General features: G+C 45.9%; 1 protein-coding gene across 12 annotated transcripts in view; it reads right to left on the minus strand.

The window, feature by feature from the left end:
* The window catches only part of ASTN1 (astrotactin 1), a 260,656-nt gene that overhangs the window by 28,130 nt on the left and 204,687 nt on the right, over positions 1 to 27,839 (minus strand). For 3 of the 12 annotated variants that reach the window (XM_059728334.1, XM_059728338.1, XM_006272947.4), the window contains one exon: positions 19,149 to 24,169. The exons of the other annotated variants lie outside the window; for them this stretch is intronic. In XM_059728334.1, coding sequence (XP_059584317.1) covers positions 23,935 to 24,169 — 235 coding nt within the window. In that variant the 3' untranslated portion in view covers positions 19,149 to 23,934. Of the gene's footprint in view, positions 1 to 19,148; positions 24,170 to 27,839 lie in introns of those variants that run through there. 12 annotated transcript variants of the gene reach the window in all.

Raw genomic sequence — 27,839 nt, forward strand, 5'->3', positions numbered from 1 at the left:
TTGTCTATCTGCCACTGCATCCCTTCAGTAGTTTCACCTTGGCTGAATATAAAGACAAGCCCAAAGAAACACTCAGAAGAAAAGCACTTCACTCACTGATGTCTGGTTGCAACAGAATTGTTTATAAGGACTGTCAGATTGAAAGAGGCCTTCTGGGCCATTGAGTCCAGTCCCCTGCATTTGCAGGCAACCATTATTTACCCCAGGATCCTCGTAGTTCACCACATCAAACACATACACAACAACACACAAAACAGCAGGAACACCCAAGAGCACGCCATATGAAAAAGCAGGGAAGCCAAGGGCACTGCCAGTATAATGACAGAGAAGTACCAGTAATTGGTTAATAAATACTCAGAGGATTCTAGGAAGAGGCTCATGGACAGAACAAGGCAAACTCCCCTCCACTGTCCTTACACATCTGACCTTGGAGAAAAATTCATTCCTGTCCCCAGATTTAGTCATCAGTATGACCAGCAGCAGAAAAAGCAATACACTGTAGCTGGGAACCTCTGAGTTTTTCTAGTACACTCCAATCAGACTTCCCCCCTCAACCATATTTGTGACTAATGTCTACTACTCCTAGGGAAGGCAGAAAAAAAAAGACACCACACAGAAGCCAATAAAGCATTCACAAAGGGAAAAAAGAATCCTTTCTGGCATGCGGAAGGTGTTCAGTAAAAACTCCAAAACCTATGATTGTCAGACATCTACCACGCTGCAAGAGAGTAACCTCTAGACCCCAACATGAGGATTACAAACACATCACACGCACATACATACCAACCCTTTAACCAACAACTCCTCGCCCTATCATATTCCTGCCATAAACTAAGTTCAGCCTTAATGGCTGCATCCAGACGAGTGCAGATGTGCAGTACGTGGCACCGCAGACCCATCTGTGGTGCCACACACCGCACATGCAGGCGTTTTCCCACACTGGGGTCAAGAAAACCAGCACAGGGGGTGTTCTTGACCCCAGGAGATCCCAGGGTCAAAAAAAACCCACGCCAAAAAAAAGCAGGGTGGCACGGGGCGGCAGCATGCACCACCCAAAACCAGAGCCTGACTGGCCAGAGCCATACTCCAGCTGCTGGCCAGGATCCCTGCTGCAGCAATGCTGTGGCTGCAGCTCTGCAAGGCCCCCAGGACTCCAGGTAAGGCTGCTGGGACCAGTACAGTTCCTGGCCCCAGCCTTCCCTACCCCACCCTGGGGTAACCTGCCGCGTGCCAGAGCATGCGTGGCATGGGCACTCCCTGGGGACAAGCAGCAGTGGCACAAGGTGTGCTGCTGCTGCTTGTCCCCAGGGAAACGCATGTTCCTACTCGTCTGGCCATGGCCAATGATATCAAACTTAAAACAATTCAGGTTCTTTGCCCTTTCTGTTGTGTTGGAAAACTTATCTGAAACTTCTGCCCTCTAAGAGAAATCTTCTAATTTATAGTCTACATTTATGGATATTCATACATTTATGGATATTCATATCTGCACCATCCACCTTGTAAACCTTGGGCCCTATTCCTCCCTTCCTTAATGCTGGTGAAAGTCAAAAGCAACTTTGCCAAAAGTCAGTAAAATTAACAGGCTGGAGTGAAATAAAAAGAGAACTGGGCATCCAGCATTGTGTTTTGCTTTTAAAAACAACATGCATTTCAGTGCATCATAAGTAATCCTGTAGATCTCACTATCTTTTTCATACTTAAGATTATTTACAATCACTTTTCAAGTCCTGCATTTTGTTTCATATGTCCAGGATTATCAGTCAGAAGAGAAATAACTCTTATTCTCTTAATATTTACTGGAGAGATGAGCAGTTAACAGGGGAAGATGGCAGACATTCCAGCCTCCCCTTAGAAAATACACTAAAGCAGCACAAGCAGTACCACTTAATTTCAGTGGTGCCATTCCTGGTTTCCGATCCAGGATTGTGGATCATGGCATTCCAAACTCAAGCTGTGCTGATTTCAAATCATGCATCTGAATCCAAATGCTTTGCTAGGAACTAAATATCTTTGAAGATATTAAAGCTGTCCAAAAGCACCAATTTAGAAATTATTTTGGGTGAGGTGCAAAACACATTTAGATTTTAGAAATTCTTTTATCCTGAACCTCAAGGCAGACCTTTTGGTGGCAAAGGCTGCTCTTCATTTCTCTAGACAAGTGTTTCATAAATCTAGCATAACCTTAACAATATTAAAAATCTTGCAGCACTGTATTTTATCAGCTCCTCCAAACTGAAGTTTCTTTAAAAACAGGAAAGTACAGTATTGTTGGTGTAATGGAGATGAGCCGTTTCAAACAAATAGATGCAGGTGTACCCAGTATGCACATTAATTAATTGATTGCTAATTCCTTGCCTCTAAAAGTGTCTTAAAGGATGTAGGAAGGAGAAACCTTTACCTGCATACATTGGTGTAACTCCACTTGGGTCAATAGGACTACCCAGGGTTAAAACCTTTGACTGAAGACAAGAAGTAGTCACATTTACCTCCGTCTCTAATCACATGGATTTACAGAAAGCCAGGTCAGCTGCTTCTCCTCTCAGAGGCCGCCCAGAAATCCATTCTGTTTGGGCACAGGTATCTGTTGGGATGTCTTCTCCTGGGGACCTCAACCAGGCATTTGTTATGCTCGTTTAAATCAGAAATAGCATCAGTGAAATCAAGTAGTATTGCTTGTGCTACTTCAGTGTATTTTTTAAGGGAAGGCAGGAGGGTTTTTTTTGCCATCTTCCCCTGTTAACTGCCTCTCTCTCCAGTAAATATTAAGAGAATTAGAATTATTTTTCTCCTGACTGATGATCCTGGACATACGAAACAAAATGAAGAGCTTGAAAATGAAACACAGACAATCAGAGGCCCTTTTTCCCAAACAGATATAGGACTAGCAGATAGCACTTTTGGTGAATGTCACCTTTCTTGCTTTAGCACACATGAACTCATGGATGGCATCTCTGAGACCAAAACTTTCTACAATTTGTTCTCATTTGATGCATGACTGATGCAAGATTTGAAGCCACCATAGAACACAAATACGTCTTTGTAAGTATACGGCTGCATTCTCCACTCCACTGGTGACAGAGACAGACAAAGTTACCAGAATCCTGAGTATGATGGATACATCTGGCAACAACAAACGTTTGGCAGGAGGGTTGTCCAGAAACTCCAGTGCTACTTTTAGATGTGTTCCAAGTTCCAGCTACCTGCCAAGGGATTTAAGTTCATTGCAAATATCCAAGACATTGGATCCAACATATCAACAAGCAGAGCATGCCTCTTCACACAGCTGCCCATCTTCTAATGCTTTCTTAAAACAAAGCATTGCTGTAGTAGGTGCTTGAAGGGCACCTCTGAGTTTTATTTTTTTAATATTTCCAAAACATTGAGTGATTCATGGTGCTCCTCAAGCTGTAAAAATCCCTCCCCAAATGACTGTTTTGCAGGATCCAAAGCATAAGAAATTTGATTTGATAGTTCTTTTCTGGATTAGTTAATGGTTCATATCTGGCTTTGTAATCATACACAGTCTTTTTTGTTCATATGCTAAACCACATTTCTTTTGGGAATCTAGCTTTGATTTCCAACTCATTAGCCAGTTTCTTAGCATCTATCAGGATACCCAAGAATCCCTTATCAGAATGTAGTCTCTACATAGAACTCTGAATGTTTTTGCTGATGCATAGTTTATTCTCTAGTCACTTCAATGTGTTGAAGCAAGTTACTTGCAATGTTGAATTCATAAGGCATATCAAACCAAAATACCAAACTGCATTAAGATATTATAGTTGCAGATTTTGTGAGCCAGCAAATTTGATATCATTTCAAATGTTGGTTCCTGCAGTTCCCTCTATGTCTGAATCTTTGGCAAGTGAAAATAAAAAAAACAGCGCTGTGTTTTGAAACAAGGTACCAAACTATGCGGAACACATCAGTTTGGCTTTCCCATCTCATTTTGCTTACGAGTTTTGGAAACAGGCTGCTCACATGTCAGTGCCTGACATGCCAGTGCTGAGGGAAGATTAAACAAAAGTATGAGCATTGAACCATATTGCAAAATACCACCATTTCGCTGAATACAAGAGAAAAAAAAGATGCATTCCGGAGAACAAGAAACATTCTTTTGCAAAAGTCCTAAATTCTCTGCTGAACTACACAGTGTTTGCCTTTCTTATTTTGTAGAAAATCATGGAGTGAGGTTCTCATTTCTTCTAGCTGTTCAAGGAGAGCTTTTGTCATTCCAGTGCCAGTAGATTCTGTCATATTCAAGACTAATAAAATATTCTTTAGTCACAACACGGCCTTCTCTCGCCTCAGTTTGCTGCTTCTTCAGAAATAAATGTAACAATCATGGCCATATGCTCTCATCTCCTAATGTCTTTGATGCAGTCAAGGATTACAGAACACGTGGCAACTTTCAAGGCAGAAACAATGTCTTTCTTGGTCCTGTTCCCAAGAATATGAATAATTTTGTTATAAATATTTTTCTCAGGTAAAGATCATTAATTTTCCTTGAGGTATTTCATTGGAGAAGTGTTCTCATCACCAGGTCAGATTTTCCCAAGAAACTCCACAAATTTAAAACATTTCCCATTGTGGGATTAATCGAGTTTATCTGTTGGACCTCAGAGGGAAAAGTTTTCTATTCTGTGCAATCTGATCAAATCAAAAAGCCTGTCCAAAACAGCTTGTCAATGTGCTATACAAGAATTAGTTTGGTGCTGGTTTTATCAATCATATGATCTTATTCCAGCCTAGTTTCTAAGTGTATGGGGGCATCTACACGTTGCCCAATGGCAATGTAGTGACGCACTACATAGCCATATGGTGCACTATGGTGACGTAGCAGTCATATGAGTCTACACGTGATCAGCAGCTACATTGCTGTAGTGGCTCACTCCCATTTTAGCACGCTGCTATGCCAATGTAGCAGCAAAATCATGTGCCATGCACACAGTGCAGTACGGGCAATTACTGTGCCATGCTTGCTTTAGTACTTTCAAGAGGAAGTACTAAAGCACAGCGCTGTAGCAACATCACCATATGGTGTAATAGCTGTTCCTGTGATCTGACAATTTCTCCTTTCATTGACATATATTTTTCGAGCCTCTAACTCTATTCTAGGCAAAAGAAAATCTCTGGATTTAAATGATTTGTGGCAGAAGCAATAAACAGAATCAATTGAAGTAGACTCAAAAAGTCTATTTCATTTTACACATTCTTCATTTGGAAGCTGGCATAAAAAACGGAAAACTGAAAATTTTCTTCCATTACTCTACAAAGGAAAATCCTTCATTTGTTTGCACTGGCCCAGCATTCACAAGCAAAAGGTGATTATTTGATCATTGATTATTTGGCAGGATCTTTTAAAAGCTTCACTGCTCAGAGTTTCTGCCTCTGTAGAATCTTCTGTATTCCTTGAATAACTGTGCAATTACATCAAGATTTTTATTACTGAAGATGATATTTGCCTCCAGAGACTGAGCTGCCTGACTGATAACATTTTCTGCTTGATCTCTACTTTTTGCCCTATCAGAACTATCAGAAAAAACACAACCTTTGATAAGGTTACTTAAAGAAGTAGGAGCACTGACATTTTGGTTGGATGAACGTGTGTTTAGAAGATTTGAGGCATCAGTTGGAATCAAAGCAACTGATTCCAGAAAATCTTACAAGTTCTTGACTTTGTCTTGCATTGAATCCAACAATGTGCATTCTTCTTTTGTGAGATACAATGCCAGGAGGATGTTTCCATTTTTGTAAAAGATCATTACTAATACTCTCAATTTCAGTCATGATGATTTATACTGTCAACATTAGCAGCCTGGACATACACACAAACACAAGCCAGTTTATGCTTCCATTCAAGAAAGCAGAATCTCATTTGAAACTACTACATTGCTGCCCCCAAGCAGAGAGTGTAGGAGGGAGAAAATCTCACTGGCAAGCAAGAGTTCAGATTACATCTTTCAGATTAACATAGTTTAGAGTTTGCCATGTCGCTGTGTCATAGGACAGACACTTATGTGAATTACAGAAGCTAAAAGGATACAGCCAAAGGTAGGGAAAAACAAAAAAGAAAGGTTTATCCATTTGCTTGTTAAAAGTTATTGGGGAGGCCTTTAAACTCCACACACTAAAATGCATGAAGGCTGGCAAAACAGTTGGCCACCAAACTCCCATCTACATTAGAAGTTTCCCCTTGACTATAATAGTGGGATGAAGTGATGGCAGCAATGGTGAGAAATTTTACTAAACTAGTCCTTGTGGAGACACAGCTTGTCAGCCTGAGCTGGGAAGCCAAGGATAGTATGGGCCCAGACTGATTGAGGTGGGCCCCTCCAGAAGTGCAGCTGAGCAGAGGAGTTCTGCTTCAAGAATCCAGCCCAGGACAACAGGTTTGGGGGGGCGTCAGCCAATTCAGCATGTAACTAGCACTAAAAATTACTGCAATCAAACAACAGCTAGCTCCATAGCCCATCGGTTGCTATAAGTGTACAACCAAGTTGCTCTTTGAGTCTCCTTGGGTCAAGTGTCTTCAGCACAAAGCAACCAGTAACAAAAAAAAACATTTTCCTCTTGAAGCATGCCTTGGTTTGGTACGCAAAAAGTCCATAGCTATGGACAACTGTTCTTCCCAACCAGCCACGTAAACACACTTGTAGGCCTTGTCAGAGATCCTGAGAAAACAGGGCTGGAAAGATGTTTGGGGTTTTTTTTAAATCCCAATTAAATGTGAACAATTTTGAATCTGAAATCCATAAATTTCCAACAATTTTGTTCTTCAAGCAGTTCTGATTGCATGCATTGTTTGAACCATCCTGCAGTCTCTTGAGTCAACATAGGAAATGGATACCCATGTTGGACATCCAAAGCAAGTGGTGAGCTGGGTCAACCACAAAGTTTGGGTTGGAGTCAGCTCCTAGTCTTCCAAAGTGAACCGAGAGTGTTCTGATCTCAGGTTTGGGTTTGGCCTATCACAGACATAAAGGGTTAGTGGCAAGGACTGAGTAGGGAATCTAGGTTTGAACTTCGCTGCAGCTCAGGAATGTTGGGATCCACAGACTCCTCGCTATCCAAGCTGGCACAGGCTTATTAAATCAGCCGCTGCAGTATGGGATTGCTGCCTCAGATTCTGTCCAGTCCAGTTTTCAAAGTCTTGCCACTACTTCCCTTGGCAGTTCCTCTCACAGCTGAATGCATCTCACTGTCAGGATGGTTAGCCGTGATATTAAGGATAAATTCTGGGGTTTGGTTTGGGCCAGTCATATTTTCACAGCAAAGAAAATCTTGGAATTCAGAGAATGAGTGGGGAGAGCTGTTTGCCTTTGTAAGTGTCCAAAGGCTACCAGAGGGAACATGGCATTTTTAAGAAATGTGAACAGCTCAACCACAAGCTACAAAGCTGGAAGCACTGGGTGAAGTTTTACAGCCAGTGTTCTGGAGGAAGTCAGACTTGAAGACTAATAATGCTCCCGTCTGGCCTGGGTTCATTTTCATCACTTCAGAAGGGAAGAAGGGATGGGGGCTCATTTCCTGCAACCCTCCCTCCGCCTAGACTTTTGCTTTCTCTGCCAGCTGGTCACCACCCACTCAGAATGGACATAGACAGGAGATGCTGCCGCCTTGAATTCCAGGGGAGAACCAGCCCCACGCCTATGAATCCTCTGTATGTGACCCCAAAATGTCACAATTCCCCAGGAGCTCCCCTGCAGGGACTCCAGCAGAAAGCCTACCAAAGAGCCCATCAGGAGTTTACCAGGCTTCTATCTTGGGAATGAATCTTGCTCACACCACCATTATATACCTTGGGAGACTGTTTACCAGTAGTGTAAATTTTACAGGGGTCCTCTGCCCACAGCAAGCAGGTAGGTGGGGGCATCTGGGAAGAGCATCTTGGGCTAAAACAAGGCATCATTTCTGTTGCAGCATCAGCTGTGTTGGCATGTCCCAGCACAGCTCATCTCCTGCACTGGGTGATACAGGTATCACCATTGTCCTGCAGGGTTGGGTCCCTGCTAGTTCTGGGGCTTCAGGGCTCAAACCTGCAGGACAACTGCAAATGAGGGAACACTGGCATTTCTCCACTTGCAGAGTTTCACTCTGAGCTGGGGCATGGGTGGGGAATCTCTTCCTCTCATCTGTAGGTAAGGATCCATTTGGGGAGGTGCACCCCAAACAGGGGCACAGCAGCACAATACATGCATCTGGGCCACCCCTGTTGGGGATTCTTGTGCCGCATCTCTGAAAACAGGAGAACACAGGCAGGTGCTCCTGGGGCTTCAGGGGCTAGGTCCCACATTCACCAGGAACTCCCATTCCCAAGGCACACAGGATCAGGCCCCTGAAGCCCCAGAAGCAACCACCCAGGGCAGCTGGAGAGTGCGAGAAGCTCGGGCTGTGCATGCTCTCTTGCTATAAAGCAAGCAGGCATTCACTCCAAAAAGTGGTACAAATTGATAACACCTATTGTTGCGGCCACAATTTGGGGCATTTGCGGCTCAACAAGGGGCACAGACCTCTGTTCCCTTGGCTTTTGTGCTGCCATAATAATCTTTATGGTAACACAAAGGGAACATCTGTTTCCAGCCTTTCTGACCCACTGTACCTTGTCTACCTGTCTGACAATCTATCCCAGGGAAAATGCAACACAGCCGATCAGTTTGCACCCCTGGATGTTGCGCGATTGGGGACATTGAAAATGACCTGATCCTCTGTGCTGAAATGCAGGTAAAGCCAGTTATTCTGATGTATTATGACACATTAACTACAAGGCAACCTATAAAAAGTGGAAGGCCTATCTCTCCAGGTCCCCATTTATCCTCAGCTCATCATTTGTCTCACTCTCTCTCACCTCTCCTTTTCCAGGGTGTCACAGGCCCAGACATGCTGCTCACCCCTGTATCTTGACACCTTATATGTATAGTCCCTACTGCACACTCTTGGCTTTCTTTGCAGATGTATCACCATACTCAAAGGGCTGCACTTGTGAGTGACCTAGAGTAGGTCCTCCTGGACACATCGAGTATCCAGGAAGTGTGGTATCCCACAAGGCTCTGTTGGTGGTCAGCAGGAACTTTCAGGTGGCAGAACAAGAGGGAAGCCACAAGACCCTTCCAAGGCCTGTAGTAAAACTGTTACCTCTTACTGAAAATCGCTGTATGTATAATTACCTATAAATAATAAAGAATTGTTGCACACCACAAACCACAAGATACTATAGCACTAATCATCTGTGAGGAGGTTGCAATTCCTCCCTCAGGCTGGCCAATGAGACCTACCGCTACTAAAAACAAATCAGCTGGTGCCCAGGCTCATGCTGCCTCCTGGTCTGCTGCTTTATCCTCTCTGCCACCCCCATGGCTCCCTCTCTGACATGGCAACCCCTCTCCATGAGTCATTCTGCCTCTGGGCCTGTAGATGAATCCCATCCCACTTGCTCATGCTTCTAAGAACCTCTGATGGTTCTTTTCTCAAGGGTTCTGCATTCCAGAAAGTGGGAACTCCCCCTCTCCAGAGTACCTGAAGACAGATCCATTCCTCTTTTCCTTGAATGGGTGGGCGGGGAGAAATGACCAGGCTAGCCACTGGTTTGCTATAAAAAAACAGTCACCTTGCTAACTGTGGACTCACCAAATGGAAGTTTGAAGAACTTGGAGTCCACCTTTATCTTCTGGCTACATCTAGAGGTACACCAAGCACCGTTCACCACGTAGCAGGAAGGCCTGAAAAGTAAACAGCTAGGAACTGAAGGCAGGTACAGTTGGCCTGGGAATGAGGCACACATCAACAGCAGCAATTAGCTACTGGGACAGTTGCCCAAGGGGTAGGGTGGACTGTTCATCATGAAGCGTTTACAGCAAGACAGGATATCTTTTTAAGACAGATGTTGTAGCTCAATCACAAGTTCCTGGGCATAAAATGGGAGCTCTGAAATCCCTGGCAAATCATAGAAAATGAGGGTTGGAAGGGACCTCAGGAGGTTATCTAGGCCAATCCCCTGCTCAAAGCAGAGCCATCCTCAACTAGATCATCCCAGTCAAAGCTTTGTCTACCTGGGTCTTAAAAACATCTAAGGATGGAGATTCCAAAACATTTCTGGGTAACCTGTTCCAGTGTTTTCCTACTCTCCTTGTGAGAAATATTTTCCTAATATCAAACCTAAACTCCCCTGCTGCAACTTGAGCCCATTGCTTCTTGTTCTGTCATCTGCCACCACTGAGAACAGTCTAGCTTCATTCTCTTTGGAACTACCCTTCAGGTAGTCCAAGGCTATTATTAAATCCTCTTTCCATCTTCTCTTCTCCAGACTAAATAAGCCCAATTCCATCAGCCTCTCCTCATAAATCATGTTTCCCAGCCCCCTAACCATTTTCATTGCCTTCCACCAGACTCTCTTCAATTTGTCCACATCCTTTCTGTAGTGGGGGGCCCAAAACTGTACACAGTACTCCAGATGTGGCTTCACCAGTGCTAAATGGAGGGGAAGAATCATTTCTCTCAATCTGCTGACAACACTCCTACTAATGCAGCCCAGTATGTAGTTAGCTTCCTTCACAACAAGGTCACAGTGTTGGCTCATATTCAGCTTATTGTCTACTATAATCCCCAGGTCCTTTCCTGCAGAGCTGCTGCTTAGCCGGTCAGTCCCCAGCCTGTACCCATTGAACATACAAGATAGCCCATCGCCTCTGAGCCAGACAGCTTTAAGACCCAAGGCTGCCTCTTCTTGCAGTAATCCTTTGCTCATATAGGCACATAAGCTTGAAAGGAGCCTCCCAGACCACTGAAGCCAGTACCTGGTGTTTGCAGGCAACCACTTATCCAAGGAGTCCTCTCTCACTAGCACTTCTTCTAGCATGGTTTCCATGTGCATGTCAATGGTGCCTGTCCTGTGCATAGTTACCACTGTATCCATTCAGCATGGTCAAATCCTGTGGCACTATCACTCTCCCTTGGCTACAACTTGCTCGGCATTGCTGCTCGTCTCTTAGGATGTCATGCCAGGCTGGACCAAACTTTGGCTAGCCACCCCTTCCAGATTCAGGTTCAGAACAGAAAAGCTCTCAATGATGCCAGCAGTTTTGCCTCAAGAACAAGGAGGTTTCTGTGCTGCTTCTCCCAAGAGATGCAACCCAGAAAGGTGGCACTTCTTGGACTTATGCTATTATTGCAATGAGATGGTTCTCGCTCAGTTGCTCATGGCCCATTTACAGAGGTTGAGCATCTCAAGGACTACAGGTGAGCTAGGAGGCAGGAGAAAAATGATGGGCTGAGAAGATGGGGAGGAGTCTGTAGTATGGACCTGATGGAGCCTGTCTAGCTCTGGGAAACTTCTTTTCAAGTGAATGGAGCATGAGCACAGACTTTCCACATGAAATCCCAAGCAGAGAATATGGTACCCAAACCACCCAAGCGTTGTAGTTCAGGCACCCATCAGGGAGATGTGAACATAAGTTTGGCCCTGCAACCATTTTCTAGGTTTCCCTCCAGCCACCCATCCCCAGTGCTCCCTACTGGTAGGAGGAGAGTGGGAGAGGACATAGCCCTCGTGAGAAGCCCCACTTGCACCTTGATTCCCTACTAATCCTGAAAGATGCACCTACTCCTCCTGAGCAGAACTAACCTGGCCCCAACCCACCTGGGCCTGATGTTTCACAAGCATGCCAGCTGCCATTTTGTAGAGATGCACCTTTTCCCTGCATGCTACTGCAGTTTGATTTTGTGACACAAGGGCCTTTCTATATGAAGCCATTTCCCTGTCCTAGATTCTTCCTCACTTAGTTCCCTTAGAGACAGGAAGCATGGGGTTGTTTCCACTTTACAATGGGCAGAGCATGGTGTGAAAAGAAGAGCTGGCCTGTGGGTTGCAGGTCCTTTGAAGAGGAGGTAGGTTTTGGGTTAAGCAAAGCTTGGGATTGTTTCAGGTTATGGATTTCTGTGGGCATGAGGGATGCTCACAGTCTCCTCTGGGGCTTGACAACCTGATAGGAGCTATGGGCACAGAACTGAAGAGCATTCCCTCTTCAGCCTCATATTTTAAAGAGGATCTGTCACTTTGGGTGCTTCCATTTCTGAATCCCAATTTAAGGCACCCTCTGAAAATCAGACCCCTTTGAGGTGCCTCAAGATGGACAACCAAATCCTGAAGAGACCGTGGGAAAATGTAGACCATTCTTACTTGTTAGGAGGCAGTTCTGGGGTCTCTCTAATCTCTAGTAATTGGGATCCTGTGTACATGACAGCCTGAGAGAAATAAGCCAGCTGATCCTAGTGCCAATATTCTTGGCTTGTACTAGATTAGCACTGAAAGTGTGCCAGGCCCTTTGCTAGCCCCAGGCAGTATGTCACTGATGCACTGGGCTGTTGTAAATACGTTGGGATAAATTGTCAAGAAAGACTGTGAGGTACCAGCCCAGCTGCAAGCAATCGTGGCTGCTGTCAGACTTCCCATCTCTTCAGTAAGTGAAGAGTGATGTTCTCCACAGCATGGGAAAGAAGTCATGGCTGGTCAGGGGGCAGATACACCCTCTTGCTGGCCAAAGCTAGAAACAACCAAATTATCATTAAGCTATTGCAGACTCCCTTCCTTTCTGTTTTTACCCCTTAAACCACTTCTCCTTGTCCTCACACCCAGTTGTCACCGTTAGTAATTCTCCTTTAGCAAACCCTTCCATCTCATTCTCTTTACCATCATCTCTCTATGTGAACTTCCCCATGTGGTCTTCTGAGGAGGGAGAGCAAGGTCACATTCAGCTACAGTGACACAGTGGGCTGAACTGATCGTCAATGTAAATGGATTTACAGTTCTGGCCCCATGGCAATATGAGCATATGCAAGAGCATGAGTCAAGTGTTTTGCATCTTACCATAAACGTAAACTGTGAGCCCTGTGGGGCAGGAACTGGCTGTTATAGCATGCTTGTGCAGCACCTTATACAATGGCACCTGAGTCCTTGACTGTTCCTTGGGCACTACTACAATATAAAGGACACAAAACTACATTTAGTGGCTGTTAAGCCTGTAGCAGGAGGCAACCCCACCCATTCAGAAATCTCAAAAACAGATGAGTAAGTTAAAAGGAAAAATTTGAGCAGTTATTTCCTTCCTATTGCTTACAGTGCTAGTCAATAATGCACTCCAATTTCCAGAAGGCTTTTGCTCCTATCTTCAACAGATGCCAAAAGCACCATACCCCTCCCCTGCCTTAATCCAACTTGTGCTTTTATGCCAAATCTTTTAACAGAGTCCCTCATGTGCTACAGCAACCTTAACAGGGCAGTCCATCTTGCTGGTCACACACTCCATGCCCTCAGGAAGTTCTTTTTTTTTTTTTGCCTTAACACTTGCTGAGGTCACTTAAGCTCTTGTGTTCAAGGGCAGCTTTGATGAAGCTGCTGTACTATGTCTGCATTAGAAAGGAAAGTGAAAGCTAGCCCTGCACCATAATAGATTAGCATTGGACAGACAGAACAGAGCTCTGAACACACACCATGGGAGAGTTTCAGAGAGGAGAAATGTCACCCCAAATTCACTGGAGTCCACACTCCTGTGTAGTGAACCCCACTGACATAAATAAAAGGAGAGAAGGTGCGTCTACACGCTCATTCATGCACCATAATTACAGCGCATTAAGTCTGGTACCCGTAATAACAGGTACTAAATGCACTGTAATTGGCACTACTGCATATTAGCACAGATGAACTTTTTTTTAGTGATGTTAATGCGCATTAGACTAAACCTACTGTGCATTAGCGCATTAGCACAGGTTTTGCCTACCACGCTAATGCACAATACAATTAGTCTTCTGTGCATTAAGCATCTTGTGTAGACGTGCCCAGTGCAAAGTAACTAAGGTCCAGCTATGTTAGGTTATGCATTAAATAAGGGAGGGTTCATAAAATGGGAGGGAGCATTTCCTGCAAGAAAAAAGCAGTAATTGTCAGGGAATAGCCACTTTCCATAATTAAAGATTCTTTGTGCAGCACTACAGGCCCAAAGCAATGCACTCCTGCCTGAGACAGTCCACTGTGGAACGCAGAGTCCAACAGACTGGCAGTAAAGAACAAATTAAATCGTAAAAGCTCGGTTAGCACTAGGAAGTTAGAAGTATTGGCTGCAGCAGGCTGGAAACTAATGGGGCCATTCTCCAGTCAACACACACGTTAAGCGTTTGCAAATGCTTCCAAACCACCACTTAGGCACAGGTCATTTGTGCACTCACTGAAGCATGTACTCCTGTTCACATCACTTTTATACTAAGAATTAATAAGCATGGTAGAAAACTGTCCTGGTTTGCACATAATTCTACATCGGGTGATGTTAAATCTTCAGGAAGCCCAGACAGAGCAAAATACGTCAGAGCACGTGCAAGTGCTTTCTTTGTTGACAAAGAGTAAATTTCAGGGCATGTGTAAGCCAGCAGGAACGAGGCGTACCTGTAAGAGCTTTGCAGAATTGGGGCCCTGGGCTGCATGCTCTTAGGACATCCATCCTTGCTGCCCTTCCCCCTCCCAACGAGAGTGATTGGCCAGCAGTCAGTGTAGCTGCCCCACTATTCTCATTCCCCACTTTACTGTCACCCCTGCCTGGCAAATGCTGGGAACACCCACATAGTTTATTCCATTGCATGCAAAGGGAGAGGGTAGAGCTTCCCTTTTGCAGGCACGCCAGATCCAGCTGTTGCTGACCTCCAACCAGTGACCATGGGAAGGGGGAAGGGGGAACAAAATTGGTCCTTCTAAGGAAATCAGCCCATCCCCAGTGAAAGAGCAACCCCTGCTTAGTGCTCCAGGTAAACAAATCATAAATCCCTCCAAAGAGTCAAGCAATGTCATTAGCATTGCACAGGAAGTGAACATACATGCTGCTCCTTGCCTTTTGATTTAGAGCAGCCTGTACATGAATGGTGGCTAACTTGTTAACTGGTGGCAGAGTGACTCTTAATTAGTGACTGGAGACTTGCATCTGCTCAGAGGAGTGGTGGATGCCTGGCTAATGCAAACTGCACTGCAGGCTCAGTGTGAGATCTTGGCAGGCCGGGGTCCTGAGTGTTCCCTAAAGGCTGCCACTCATATCCTGTATTTAAAGATCAGGCTTCCATTAGCAGGGTTATTACAGCTTCCCACAGCATTTAGCCTAAGCTTCCTTGACAGTCTTGCTCCCCTCTTATTCGGGGTGGTTTCTCTCATTAGTTCCAGCAGCGTGCCCCAAAAGGCTTTGCTCTAAGGCAGTATCTAGCAGGGACAGTGTGAGCCAGTGGTGTTTATATCCTTTCATGGATCTGGTCTGCACCCCAAGGCTTTGCTGGAATAGCTGTCAGCTGGTAGTGTGCAGAGCTCACAGCCTCACCAAGCTTGCTATGCCAGGAAAATCTCCACTTGTGTTATCAGCTCTGGCAGTGGAAGAGAGTCTCTGCCAGCTTCCTTACACCAGCTTGGGAAGATGATCATATGCCATCATGTGCTACATCTGCACTAATAGGATCTTCCAACATAGTGAGGCCACAGACAGCCCTGGAACACAGATGAGCTGATAGTATGAGCAGTGTTTCCTTTCTGCCCACAACTCCCATGTATAATTTCATGACCCCTCTCCTCCCCCTGATTATTTCCTAATGCACTTGTGGCAACTACAGCAACTGCCTGCATGGAAAATTAGCAGGAGGAAAGCCTTTAATGTGTTTGAGAAACAGAGAAAAACAAGGAAAGGAGGGCCAGCACCAAAGCTGCTAAGGACAGATGCTAAAGTGGGACTGTCCAACTGCTGGCCTGCAAGACAAGGAGTTAGCATGTGGTCCATGAGGGGTTAGCATGCAGCTCAGGGGCTCCTGCCTGGCTGCTCCTCCCCACATTTCTCATCCTGTGGAGCTGGCCAGGGCCTCTGGGCTCCCAATCTTCCTCTTCAAGCTTCTACTTCTTTCCCCTGTGCCTGGGGGGCAGGGCAGCACAGTGGGAGGGAGCCAGGCCGCCCCTGCTGCAGTGAGTGTGACAGCAAAAGAGGGGCTGCCTTTGCAGTGCACCCATTTTGCAAGGGGGAGTTGCATGCATGGGGAAGGGGTGCTGGGCTAACTGGAGGGGTGCATGGGGGAGGGGTGCTGGGCATTTACTGCACAGTGAATGAAATTACTGCATAATACAGGTGCACATCTACATAAGCACGCCCTATTGCACAGTAAATATGGTGACTTACACCAACTTGAGCATGCGGTATTGGTATTATGCAGGTATCAAATTTACGACTGATTACTAGGGGTGCACCGATACAGATTTTGGGGGCCAATACCGATAGCCGATTTTTAAGGAGGCATATTGGCCGATACAGCTGCATGCAGCTGGTAAATCTGTTGTGGTAGAAGAGGAGGGGGGGAGGGAAGGGGCATAGGGGGACAGATCAACACCCCCCGTGGTGGGGGAGGGAGTGGGGCTGGGGTAGGCGCTGCCCAGCCAGGGTGGGGCGGGGCAGGGCAGGATATGGGACAGTCGCAGCTTGTCCCGGGGGTGAGGGGAGGGGTGTGTGGGGGGAGGGGAGGGAGCATGTGCCCCTGGATCTGTGCAGGGTAGGCTGCAGCTGCAAGCCATGCCAGGCTCTGCCCGGCATGGTGGGGCTGGGCCAGGCTGTGCTCGGGGTGGGCAGCACCCCCCATAGTCCCCTTCCCAGTGCCACCACTGCCTGCCCCGAGCACACTGCGGCCCAGTCCCCACCCCCAGGAAGAGGCTGGCGCAGCCCCCGGCCCCAGACCACATCTGCAGCACACCCCAACCTGTCCTGAGCAGATCTGGGGGTGTGACAGCTGAAAATTATGTCTGCGTGATAAAGGTGCTTGCTAAAGGCTCTATGAAGATCAGACCAAGGGTTTTTCTGTCATTTGTTCAGATATTAAGCTATATGTTGTTGCTAAGAGCCTAATTAAAGTCTAAGATATAGTAAGGCTTTGTATAAAATAAGGCCTAGTAAATTTAGCAAAGCATTATAGAAGTAATAGTAGGCCCTGCGGTGTAGTTAAAATTAACCTTATCAGAAGAATGCAAGGCTTATACTGCTATTGGTCAGTCTAAGGACAGTTGAAGTAAAAAGAATCTGAATGGCTGTAAATTATCAGCATAGCTCGTAAGTTATAAATTGGCTGGCCCATCTGGAAATCATTTAGAAGGAAGATACAGCTCTGTGAAAGGAACTACAGATTAGCTGCTGCTGGATTCAGAAGGCCCGTGGATCTTGAGGAGCTCAAGGACTGAATACCAGCGTCCTTCCCTTTACCCCTCGGACAGCGCTGATCGAGGACACCTGACTTTGCTGAGCTTTGTGGAAAGAGAAACTTGTCGTACATCAGGCATCAGAGGGGACTGCCGATAAGTTGCCAATGCGAATTATTATTGTCTGTCACTGTCTGTCTTATTATACTACACGTAGTCATGTTTTTGTTAAGTCAGTAAACCTTTCTTACCTTTCTACCCCTGGCCACACTCTCAATATCAAACCCCCTGCAGGCAGCTAGGACAGGGGGCATACCGCCCCTCCCCTTGCCTTCCCAGGATGCACGCAGTGGCAGGAGCTTCTCCACCTTCCCGCACCCCCCAGATGAGCCGCGGCTCCATCCCGCACCCCACTCCACCCCATCTGGACAGCACCTGCCCCTGCCTCACTCCCCCCCTCACTGCAGGGGGGGGGGTGTTGATCTGCACCCCCACATCCTTTCCCTCCCCCCTCCCCATCCGCCACAACAGACTTACCAGCTGCACGCAGCTCTCCACGCTGCTGGGCTGTGCTCCTCGCTGCCTGTGTGCTGCACTGTGGGTGCACACACACATGCGCATTTATCAGCCAAATTATCAGCCACATCAGACCGATTTCCAATATAGTAAATTTTCTTTATATTGATGCCAATCCGATATTGGACTGATGTATTGGTGCACTTCTACCAATTAGTCACCGCACTGTAATGTATGTGTAGACGCCTTACTGTGCAGTAACACTATGTGTGTGTACTGATTTGGGACTAACTTTAATCTCAAGTCAGTCCACACAATGCACTTTAATGCCTGCATGTGTAGACACTGGCCTATTCCCATTTACTGCGCAGTAATTTACTGCACTGTAAATTTAAGCCAGTATAAATGCACATGTAGACACACCCACTGTGTAGCAGGTGATGCCTGGTGGGGGGAGACCCACTGAGTGGCCCACGTGGCATGGTGTGGCCCCTGGATCTGCACTCCATGAAGCATGGCCCCTAGCAGCCCAGAAATAGGATAGCCCTGTTCTTTAGCATGCCCTGCCTACCCCATCTTGCTTGCAAAACACCAAAGCCAGAAATGCATCAGTCAAGCTGGTGAGGAAACAGCTCTCACCACACCTAACACACTCAAGGCAAGGGATTTTGAGCAGCAAAGGGTGTGAGGGGAGAGAACCACCATAGCTGCTTTACCACCTCATTTCTGGATTGGCGCAAGCAAGCAGGAGCAGACGGGCAGGCATGCTTGAAGGGGGCACTTTCCTGACATGCCCAGGATGCAGTCTAGACATACCTTAAAAAGGATGTAGCAAAACCCAGGAAGAGCTAAGCATGTTTCCCAGAGCCCTATGGAAAAGTCTGCACAGCAAAGGTTTAAATCACTTCACCTAGCACGTGCAAAAAAGTTGTTTACATGTTAATACAAGCCTGACCCATGCACAGATTTTTGCTTACACACCCCTTGGAAACACTCACACACGTATTAATTAGACAGTCTCATCACACACTCCAAGCCATATCTATAGTAGGTATGAAGCAGTGGAGTCAACAGAGATATACAAAATATACTGTAGCAAAGAAGCTGGTAAGCAAATATTTAACCACAAAACTACTGTCCCTGCAGCCTTTGGAATTCACCTAGACTTCAATCAGTGTCAGGCATGTGGGTGGATAAACTCATGTGTGTGCTGCAGGGACAGCAACTCCGCCTAGATGAGGGCTGTTAGTCTTACTGTGGGGATGGAATACTTATGGCCTTGGCCAAACTGGCGGGCAGACAAGCTAATGGTAAACTTGTGTGAAGAGGGAGCTGAGTTCAAAGGCAAGGAAGTTCCAGTCTGAACATTTGATTCATTACCAAAAGTGACATCAACTGGACCAAAACTATAAACAAACATTTCCAATTTGCCAAACCCACAGATTACTAACAGCTCCATTTAATAGTTAGTTAAATCTTCATCTTGATTTTTACATAGTGTTACAATTATTTTTAAAACCTTTTTAAATAATACTGTAATTCCTGAAGTTTGTTTTTTTTTGCCACATGTTCCCCCCACCCTAATACCCCCTACTTTCCATCTACAGTAGTAAAACATCACATTAGAGTTTTAAGAGAACATCAAGGAACATGAATTGTAGTAATTTAAAAAAAACAAAGGACCAAACAATCTTCTTGTTAAATAATTGCACAACAAGTAAAAGGTAGTAAATGCTATTACAGTGGTACAGGTATGTCCAAGAAAAAAAAAAGGAGAGGTTCGCCTTTAGTGAATCATTTCCCCATTAATTCAGAAATAAACAAAGGGGCTGGGGGAGTTGTGGACTTAGTCATACAAAAACTTTCTCTCAAACATTCATTTGGTTAGAAAATGCCAAGATTCAAGGCTTAATACTTCGCAAGAGCCATTTGTGACTGCACACACCTAGCAGAGCATTTCATAGAACTCAATGGAAGAGAAGTTCCCCCAGAAGCACATGTGGTTAGTGAGCCTTGAGTTTTTTGGAGCCAGCAGATGGTGCAAGTCATTGTAAATCACTGGTCAACAGAAGACAATGTTCTCCACAGATGTCAATTCCTGAGGACCTGGCCCTTTATTCCAAAGTTGTTTTTGGCAAGCAGATCACATGTAATGGTGACACAGCCAGATTATAACACAAACTCCTGCTTGGTTCTGGGTCACTACCACAGTCAATCAGCTTTACCTTAAAAAGACTCTGACCTTAAAGAAATATTAATTCAGAGTTAGTAATAATAATGTGCAACCAGGGTTAAGTTCCCAACAGAGCAACTGAGCTGTAACATTAAGGAAGATGGAGAGAAAAAAAAATTATATATTCAGAACCTCTCTCTATATAAAAAAAATGGCTCTCAGGTGGAGTGAGCTATGTTCCCAGTACTTGAGGAGGCCAGTAAGAGCTTAAAAATAGGGTCCCTCATTCCTTTGTCATTAGAATCCAAGGCCTTATCTTCTTCAGTAGTAGCAGAAGGTGCTGTTACCAGCACATCCCTAGGCGATCCTCACCTGAACAGGTCTCATGTGGCTATGATACTAGAGAAATAACTGTATGAATACCAACTGTTTGGCATCAGAGGGAGGCAGCCTCGTCTTGTGGATAGGACAGTGAGCTGCAGGGCCAGGCAACCTGAGCTCTAATCTCAGCACTGCAACAGTCCTCCTGTGTGACCCTGGACAAGCCACTTCACCTCTGATCCTTTGCCTATTTTGGGACAAGACTGAACTTTGGGAACAGGAACTCAACTGGAGTTTCCCAGTGTTACTGTAACACAAATTAAGTGTCCTGAAGACAGAACATCAAGGTGCCAGGCTAACATAACTTACTAAAGCTGTATCAACTACTCACATGACCCTCCCTCCCCCATATTTGAGGGTAGGGATACGGGATTGTTGTCAGGCAGTATTTCCAGCTTGTGACCCTCATGGACCAATTCTCCACTGAGGCTGACCACAGAGGCCCAAGAGAAACCCCTACACTGCAGCCCCTTTAAAAATTGAGATGAATGAAGGACTGGAGGATATACAAGAGATGAGTACTAGAAATAACCCCGCATTGGGACAGAGCTGGACTTCATAGCTTATTTGATCTCCTTCTCTAGTCTCTCGGGTAAGAAAGGGGGCCCGACACTAAGACTGGGTTGGCTGGAGAGGCTTTTTGATGTCATAAACCTACAATGCAAATGCTTTGAAATGCAAGAGCAGAAGCAATATGGAAATAGCTGCAAAGTCCCATCATAAATCTTGAGTAGTACAAATAAATAACCTAGACAGATGTGAATGCCCGGAGTGTCTGGACTTTGCAGGGTTTTCTTGGCAAAGTTCAGCAGTCTAGGCTGGCACAGTCTGCACCACCTCCATCTATGTTCCTGTCCCTAGTAAGCAATAAAAGTGATGTGTCTGCTAGCAAAAGGAAACATCTGTGTTTCAGAAAAAAAAGACACCTAAGCAATATTGCTCAGTGAGCACAAAGTTTATTTCAAGGCCAAAGGCATTCAGGTTTAACTGGACTAAACGGAAGTCCCTTTTGGCCATCTCTGTGTAGGTGCCCAGATAAAAATTAAAAGTTCTCTTGTTTTGTTGTTGTTGGGAGGGAAAAAGTAGAGGTAAACTAAGGTGCCTGAGCCCAGATTTCTAGGGACTGGAACCAGCTTAAATACACAGGGGTGTCAGTGGGAGAATGTGCGACTGCCCAAGCTCATTGAACTCCTGGTGTCCAGTTCAGCATTGCTTTGTAACGTACCTTGAGATCCTTTGAGCAGAACACACTGGCAGGCACCCAGAGCCAGCCAGACAAACCATAAAGCAAAATTGCACTGGATTAACTGACAGGCATTGATGATATTATTGACTATGCAAGTGGGGGGCAATTTTATAATAAAAATCAACTGAGTTTGGGTATAACCACTATCCAGAGCTGCACCCTCCTCTCCAGCTCTGTATAGCTGAAGAAATGCACAATGGGAAGGCTTTTTGCTTTCCTATGAACACTGGGCAGCATCTTACAATCTATCCAGAATCAAAGAAGCCAACCCTTGCAACTCAGGCTCCTCTTTCCTGTTGGTCACATTCACTACACATCTGTTGCTCACTCTTCCAGGTCTGCTCTTGCTGACTTGCCACTTGAGGCCAGCTACTTCCTAACACCAGGCTTGTCCAAACTGATCATAAGTCTATCTTCCCTAGTATCAGGTAGAATTTATCCTATGCCTACCATTCTGAACAGGATACAGGGACAGCTGATATATTCAGAGAGGAAATTTCTCAGTGCATGTTGAATACAAATACTGTGATGTAGGGGTGTAGGTTTTAGCCGTGTTGGTCTAAGGACATACTAAGGAATACTGTGATGTAGCACAATTAGCTGAGGAGAGAGGCTTCAGACAAGAACTATTTAGCTCAACTAGATGCACAGCAAAATGTTAGATGTATGTCCTTGGCACGTTGTGGGAAAAGGAGGGGTGACAGAAAAACATAAAACATAAGCTAAGATAGCTCCAGCCAGCACCGCAATGCGAAAGGAAAATTCTGTTTGGAAAAGGTGCCAAAAAAAAATCCCATCACCTGACCCACATTTGTCTCCCAGAGCAGCCAGCTGACAAGCCCAAAGATGGTCTTCTCTATTGGCCAGACCTCTACAGACTCAGGGTGGCTCTGAAGGTCAAGTTCAGCTCTTGCTGCTCATCATATCATGATGAGACATTCTGCCAATGAACTGGAACTAAACTGAGCCCAGCCTCCCAGAGCTGCCTTGCCTCTGTGGTGTTAACAAGAGTTTCAAAAGGAGACGTTAATGACAACAGCAGATCTTAATACAGGGGGGACTTCTTACTGTAATGGTCTCAATCCTCAATTCTTCTGCAGCAAGATGCCCCCACAGGGTAGCAGGGACTGAGGGGACCAGTCAAGGAGAGCTAGAAGGAGGGAGAGCAATCGCACTTGAGCTCCATAATGGGAGAAGCCAAAAACCTGTTTATTAGAAGGGATCTCCCAATGGGTGGCCTGCACATTTCGTCAGGAGGTAGCAAGGTGCCTGGCTAAACTAATCTCAGTGGATATTCAGGGGCATAAGCCCTACTCCAATCCATTATGATGGAGCTTCACTTTGGTAAGGTGAAAATGGATGGGGAGGCAAACTAACATAGAGAGGCAACCCCTGATGAAAAGCAGAACTGTTATTCCCTCACTCCTCCCACATCACCCTACCCTCCAGAGTCCCGCTCCTCTGGAAAGCTGTTCTGTGTCATGTTTTGGGGTTTAGTGACACAGGAACCAGCCTGGTAAATGCTGCCCTGGTATGTACACCTTGGCTACAGCTCCCTGCAAACATCAGTCATTATTTAGTAACTTTTACTATGCGGAAGGAAGAGGGGATGGGAGAGACTTACTTCCCAAGAATTTGGTTCAAGGAGAAAAGCTCACTGAGATGAACAGGGCTGCAGCAGTGATCACTGGGACTCACCAGCTCGGGCTGACTACAAGGTGGAAGGAGTCTGCAGGATCCCACCACCAGGGGACAGAGTGAAGATGATGAGATGTGCCTACTGGCAAACTCCTCACCCTGTAGTGAAGCAAGGTGGTTTGCAGTGCAGTCCAGAGTTCATGTTTTGCAACAGAGGCAAAACCGTCTTGGCTGCAGCAACACCTTTTGCTCGGATCCAATCCCAGACTAAGATCCTCAACAAAAACTATTTAAACCGACTTGGATGCCTTGTCACCATTGTTCCAATCCTGACTTTAATTTAGTAGCTGGGTTATGAGTTCCAAACAGGATTTCTCTCTGCTTCTGGCCTCGATTATTTTGCTCTTTTTGTAATTTGAGATGCACTCTGTATGAGGATTTTGGAGGGGTTTAGAGAAGAGGTCAAACCTTTAAAAATTTATTTTCCATTCCAGAGTGCAAGTTCATGCCTGCAGTTCAAAGAACCTCTAAGGGGAAAATGAGCAGAACCAACCAACCAAACAAACAAAAAAACAACCCTGGGTCTCATGAGACCTTTAACTAGAAAGGCTATTGGCCATGTTGAAGAAGAGTCTAATACCAGGTAAGTGCTACCGAGAAGCAGTAGGTTCTCTCCCTGGTTTAGGTCCTTAGAGATTGCAGTGACCCCCTGAAGGTCCTTTTATAAATCCCCCACAACTGCCTTTTTTCCATTCTTCCTTTAAGGGTTGTAAGTAGCTCCTCAAACCCTCAGTAGTCTTTGTCACCATAGTCATTGTAAAGGACGCTTAGTGCTTGCTCTTCACATGTCTTCTTCAGGTCCCGGCTCAGCTCTGACCAGTTGAGTCCATAGAGCTTGATCTCGCTGTAGCGGCAGGCAAGGTATTTGAGTGATGTGCGCTGGAGGCTGATCTTGGGCTCCTGGAGGAGGCCATTGCACCAGCTGCTGAGGTCCCCAAGCTGAGAGAGAATGAGGCCAGCCTTCCTGCAGAGGGTTATGGGAGAAGCCAGAGAGGTGGTGGGACCAGGGAAGGGGTGGGTTAAAGACAGAGAAAAAAAGAGGGGGAAGGCAGAAGAGATGGACAGAGGGTAGGAGAAGAGAAAAGCAAGGAAGGTTAAACAGACCATGAAAGCTTTAGAGAAAAATAAAAAGAGAACAACAGCCACAGATAAAGCCACCAGGTGGGCCAGCATCTCCATGCAACATGAGCCAAGAGACTAGGCTGGAATCAAGGCTGTCCCTCTGGGAAATTTTTTCCTTGCCAAATTGAAGAATGTTCCATTCCTTGGTTGAGTGGACAGGCGAGCAAGGAAAAGCATGACATGGAGCACAAGGATGTAGAGATGATCTCTGGATGCAGGTTGGAGGGGGACTAGCTGAAGACCTTGCTCTCTGATCAGGTGGCAGTTCCAGAGAGCCAGGTATGGAGCATCCTTACACACTGCTCATTCAAGACAAGCTACTGAGGCCAGGGGCAGGGTAACCTTCACCTTCTGGAGCATCTGGCAGGTGACAGCTCTACCTCCTGGAGTTTCATTCTGGCTTGACAGTCCAGAAGAATGAGATACCCAGGGGGGGGACAACAACCATGACCATGGCACACAGAGGCATAACAAGCAGGGTTTGTACCCTGGACAAACTTGTGGGAAAACTGGGGTAGGGGGTGGTGAGAAGGTGCTGCTGAGTGCCAGAGTGGTAGGGGCAGGAGTTTTACCTACACCCAGGACTCAAAAACCATCCCCGGCTGCTACTGCTGTTGCTGCTACCACCACCAGCATGGTCTGCTGCCCTGCCCTGGCTGTTGCTCTTACAGTAGCAGCACAGTGTTTGTACAACCAGGTGCAAGAGCAAAACCATAAGGCTACTTTTGCCACTAGGACATAGACTCTGCGAGGGTGGGGGTGATTCTGGCACCTTTCCTAAATTGGTGTCCCACCTGCCCACCCCTAGTGACACTACTGACAGTGGAGCTTCTCTCACAGCAGCTCTGTCTTGAGGGAACCACTTCTAGGAGACAGCAAGAAGTTAAGTCTGACTTTTCTGAAGACAGTGCCCATGCGAGGATGGCAGCAATGTGGATAGATACCGACCAGGAATTATGCTAAACCTGACAACCCAAATCCTCATTAACAGCCTTCAGATGCTGGCTACTGACATGGGCTGGTTCTGAATGAGCTATCAAGAGGTCAAAAAACTCCAGAAGCCTGTTATACCAACCACCTGAAGCACAGCGGCCTTAGCCTAACCTAGCACAGTAGAAGCGGATGAGCACCTAGCTCCCACAATAGCAACTGAACCCTTCCCTGGAGACTCGGTTCATATGAGTACGTGAAGCTCTTAGTCGTTAAAGGGCTTGATCCAAAACCCATGGAAGTCTGTGGAAAACATCCTACGGACTTCACTGGGCTTTGGACAACTGTTTATCTCCTGGAATACAGCCTACCTTCCTCCCTGGACAAGGTATTTGGCTCAATTAACTTCGTCCCAGGGCAGGAGGTAACAGCTGCTCTTCTACTTCTTGCTTACAAACACTACCCTAACAGCCAACGTTACTAGGAATTGACAGAAGCACATTCCAAAAGAGCACACTCAGGAGCACAGTATGATGGGATGATGTGGTGCGGGTTTCCATCCAGAACTTCAAAGGAGCATCAGAAAGCAGTCAAACAAACACTCTGTCTGCTGGCTAAATAATATCATCTGCAAGTGATTTGTCCTGTCACAACCAGTCTGGATGCTTCACCCTAGCAGATGATCAAACAGGAGGTCTGGTTTCCAAGATTTGTCATCACCAGAGACCTCTTGCAGCTGCCTAAATGTTCCTTTCCAAACGGTATGAGCTGCAAACACTTCATCAGGAACTGCATCATCTTCCTTCAAATACTTGAACACTTTCAACAAATGAAATTAACCCTCCTGCATCTTCACCCTCTTCTCTTTTAAATTCCCCAGACAGATACAGAAGCTAAGTAAATTCAGCACCAATTATTTAAAGCAGATCATTTTTCTCTATACTTTGCTGCATACAAAATTCTGCCAAGGTATCACCACTTTGACCTGAACAGACATCTCTGATCTAGAGAGTGCCCATTCACTATAGTACAGTAAATCCTCAGCCTCTCTACTAAGGCTGCCAGCAAGCACCAGCTGGACTGTTGGTTTGCAATGAGCTCACTTGTTTCCTCGATTAAGTCCAGTCAACTCTCTCTTTGCATAAGCTACCAAAAAGTCATCAAATAGGGACAACTTTTGACCACGGCAAACTGGTGCTGGATTTTAAATAAAAAGAAAGAAGCAGAGCAGCACAAAACCTGCAGGATTCAGTATGTGTGTGAGATAAAGCCCCACCCTGCGTGGCTCACTTGTTGGGTATGGGAATAAGTTCTTGTAGGTTCTCTTGGAACTCTGAAGTCTACATGAAACAGCTTTCAAAAAGCTCCTATCTCCTGCTAAGAGCACTTGAAACAGATTAGCCACCCCTCCTGAGCACTGGAAACCTCACAACATATTATAAGGTTTCCTACCAAAGAAATGTTTCTCAGACACATTCATCCTTCCCCTCTGTAGTGCTTTGGGGGTGAGGGGAGGAGGAGGAAGTTACTAACCCTTTGCACTGAGGAGCTAAGGAAACCTTGAAGGTTTCCTAGCAACTCTAGGCTAGGGGAGATGCACAATAACGCTTAGCATATGGTTATTATGAAACCCTGGGGACTATGAAATGCTGCCAGCCAAGTCATTCTGTCCCCCGCCAAGAGAGGGCTCATTTTGGCAGTCCACTGGAAATTCAAGAAAGGACAAGATGTGTCCATGGGGTGTCTCCTGAGGAGGTGATGAGAAAACTCTCAAACCTGGGAATGTAGGGGAAGAAGCTGGAGGCTCCCACAGTTCTGCAGAAGTAGCACCCAGGACTAAGTGAAAGCAACTTATGGTAAGATTTTGGAGAGGGGAGCTGAAGCCTGGTGGGGGGAGGGGGTGTGTGTACACTCCTGTACCCCATGGTTTCATGGATGAGGATGGGTGTTTGTGAAGACTGACAAAGGCAGAGCCTTTTTTCAGGTGAATTCTGAGCTCTTAGAACACGAAAGCTGCCATTTACTAAGTCAGACTATAGGTCCATCCAGCCCTGTATCCTGTCTCCCCAAAAACATACAGAGAAGATTAGCATGGTTCCTGCAAGATGTTCCATATCAGTACTTGCTCTCTTCTTCCTGTGTTAACAGCTTCTGTCCCATAGAATTAGTTGTGTGCACTTAGTGGCCTCCCTCTAGCCGTTGAGGGGGGAGCTTGTAGTTTCTGGTGGCCCTAGGTCCACTGTCCTGGCATAATAAGTAGGTCTGCTCAAACAGTGGCAGAGAGGAGATGCTGAGGGGAAGGGTAAACATGACATGCTCAGAATTTTCCACCATCTGCTCCTCTACTACGGTAGCTTCCAGCATTCAGAGGTTGAGGAAGTTGTGATTCAGAGGCTGCTCCCCCTACCTGCAATGTTCAATACCTGCTGACGGATCTTTCTTCCATTCTCTTGTCCATTCCCGTTTTGAATTGTGTTTAACTGTCAGCTTCCACAGCATCTTGTGGCAAAGAATTCTACAAGTTAATTACATGCTGCATGATCAAGATCTTCCTTTTGTTACTTTAAAACCTACTACCTAAT

Source organism: Alligator mississippiensis, chromosome 5, assembly GCF_030867095.1.
Source record: "Alligator mississippiensis isolate rAllMis1 chromosome 5, rAllMis1, whole genome shotgun sequence".
In the NCBI taxonomy this organism is placed as follows: domain Eukaryota; kingdom Metazoa; phylum Chordata; order Crocodylia; family Alligatoridae; genus Alligator; species Alligator mississippiensis.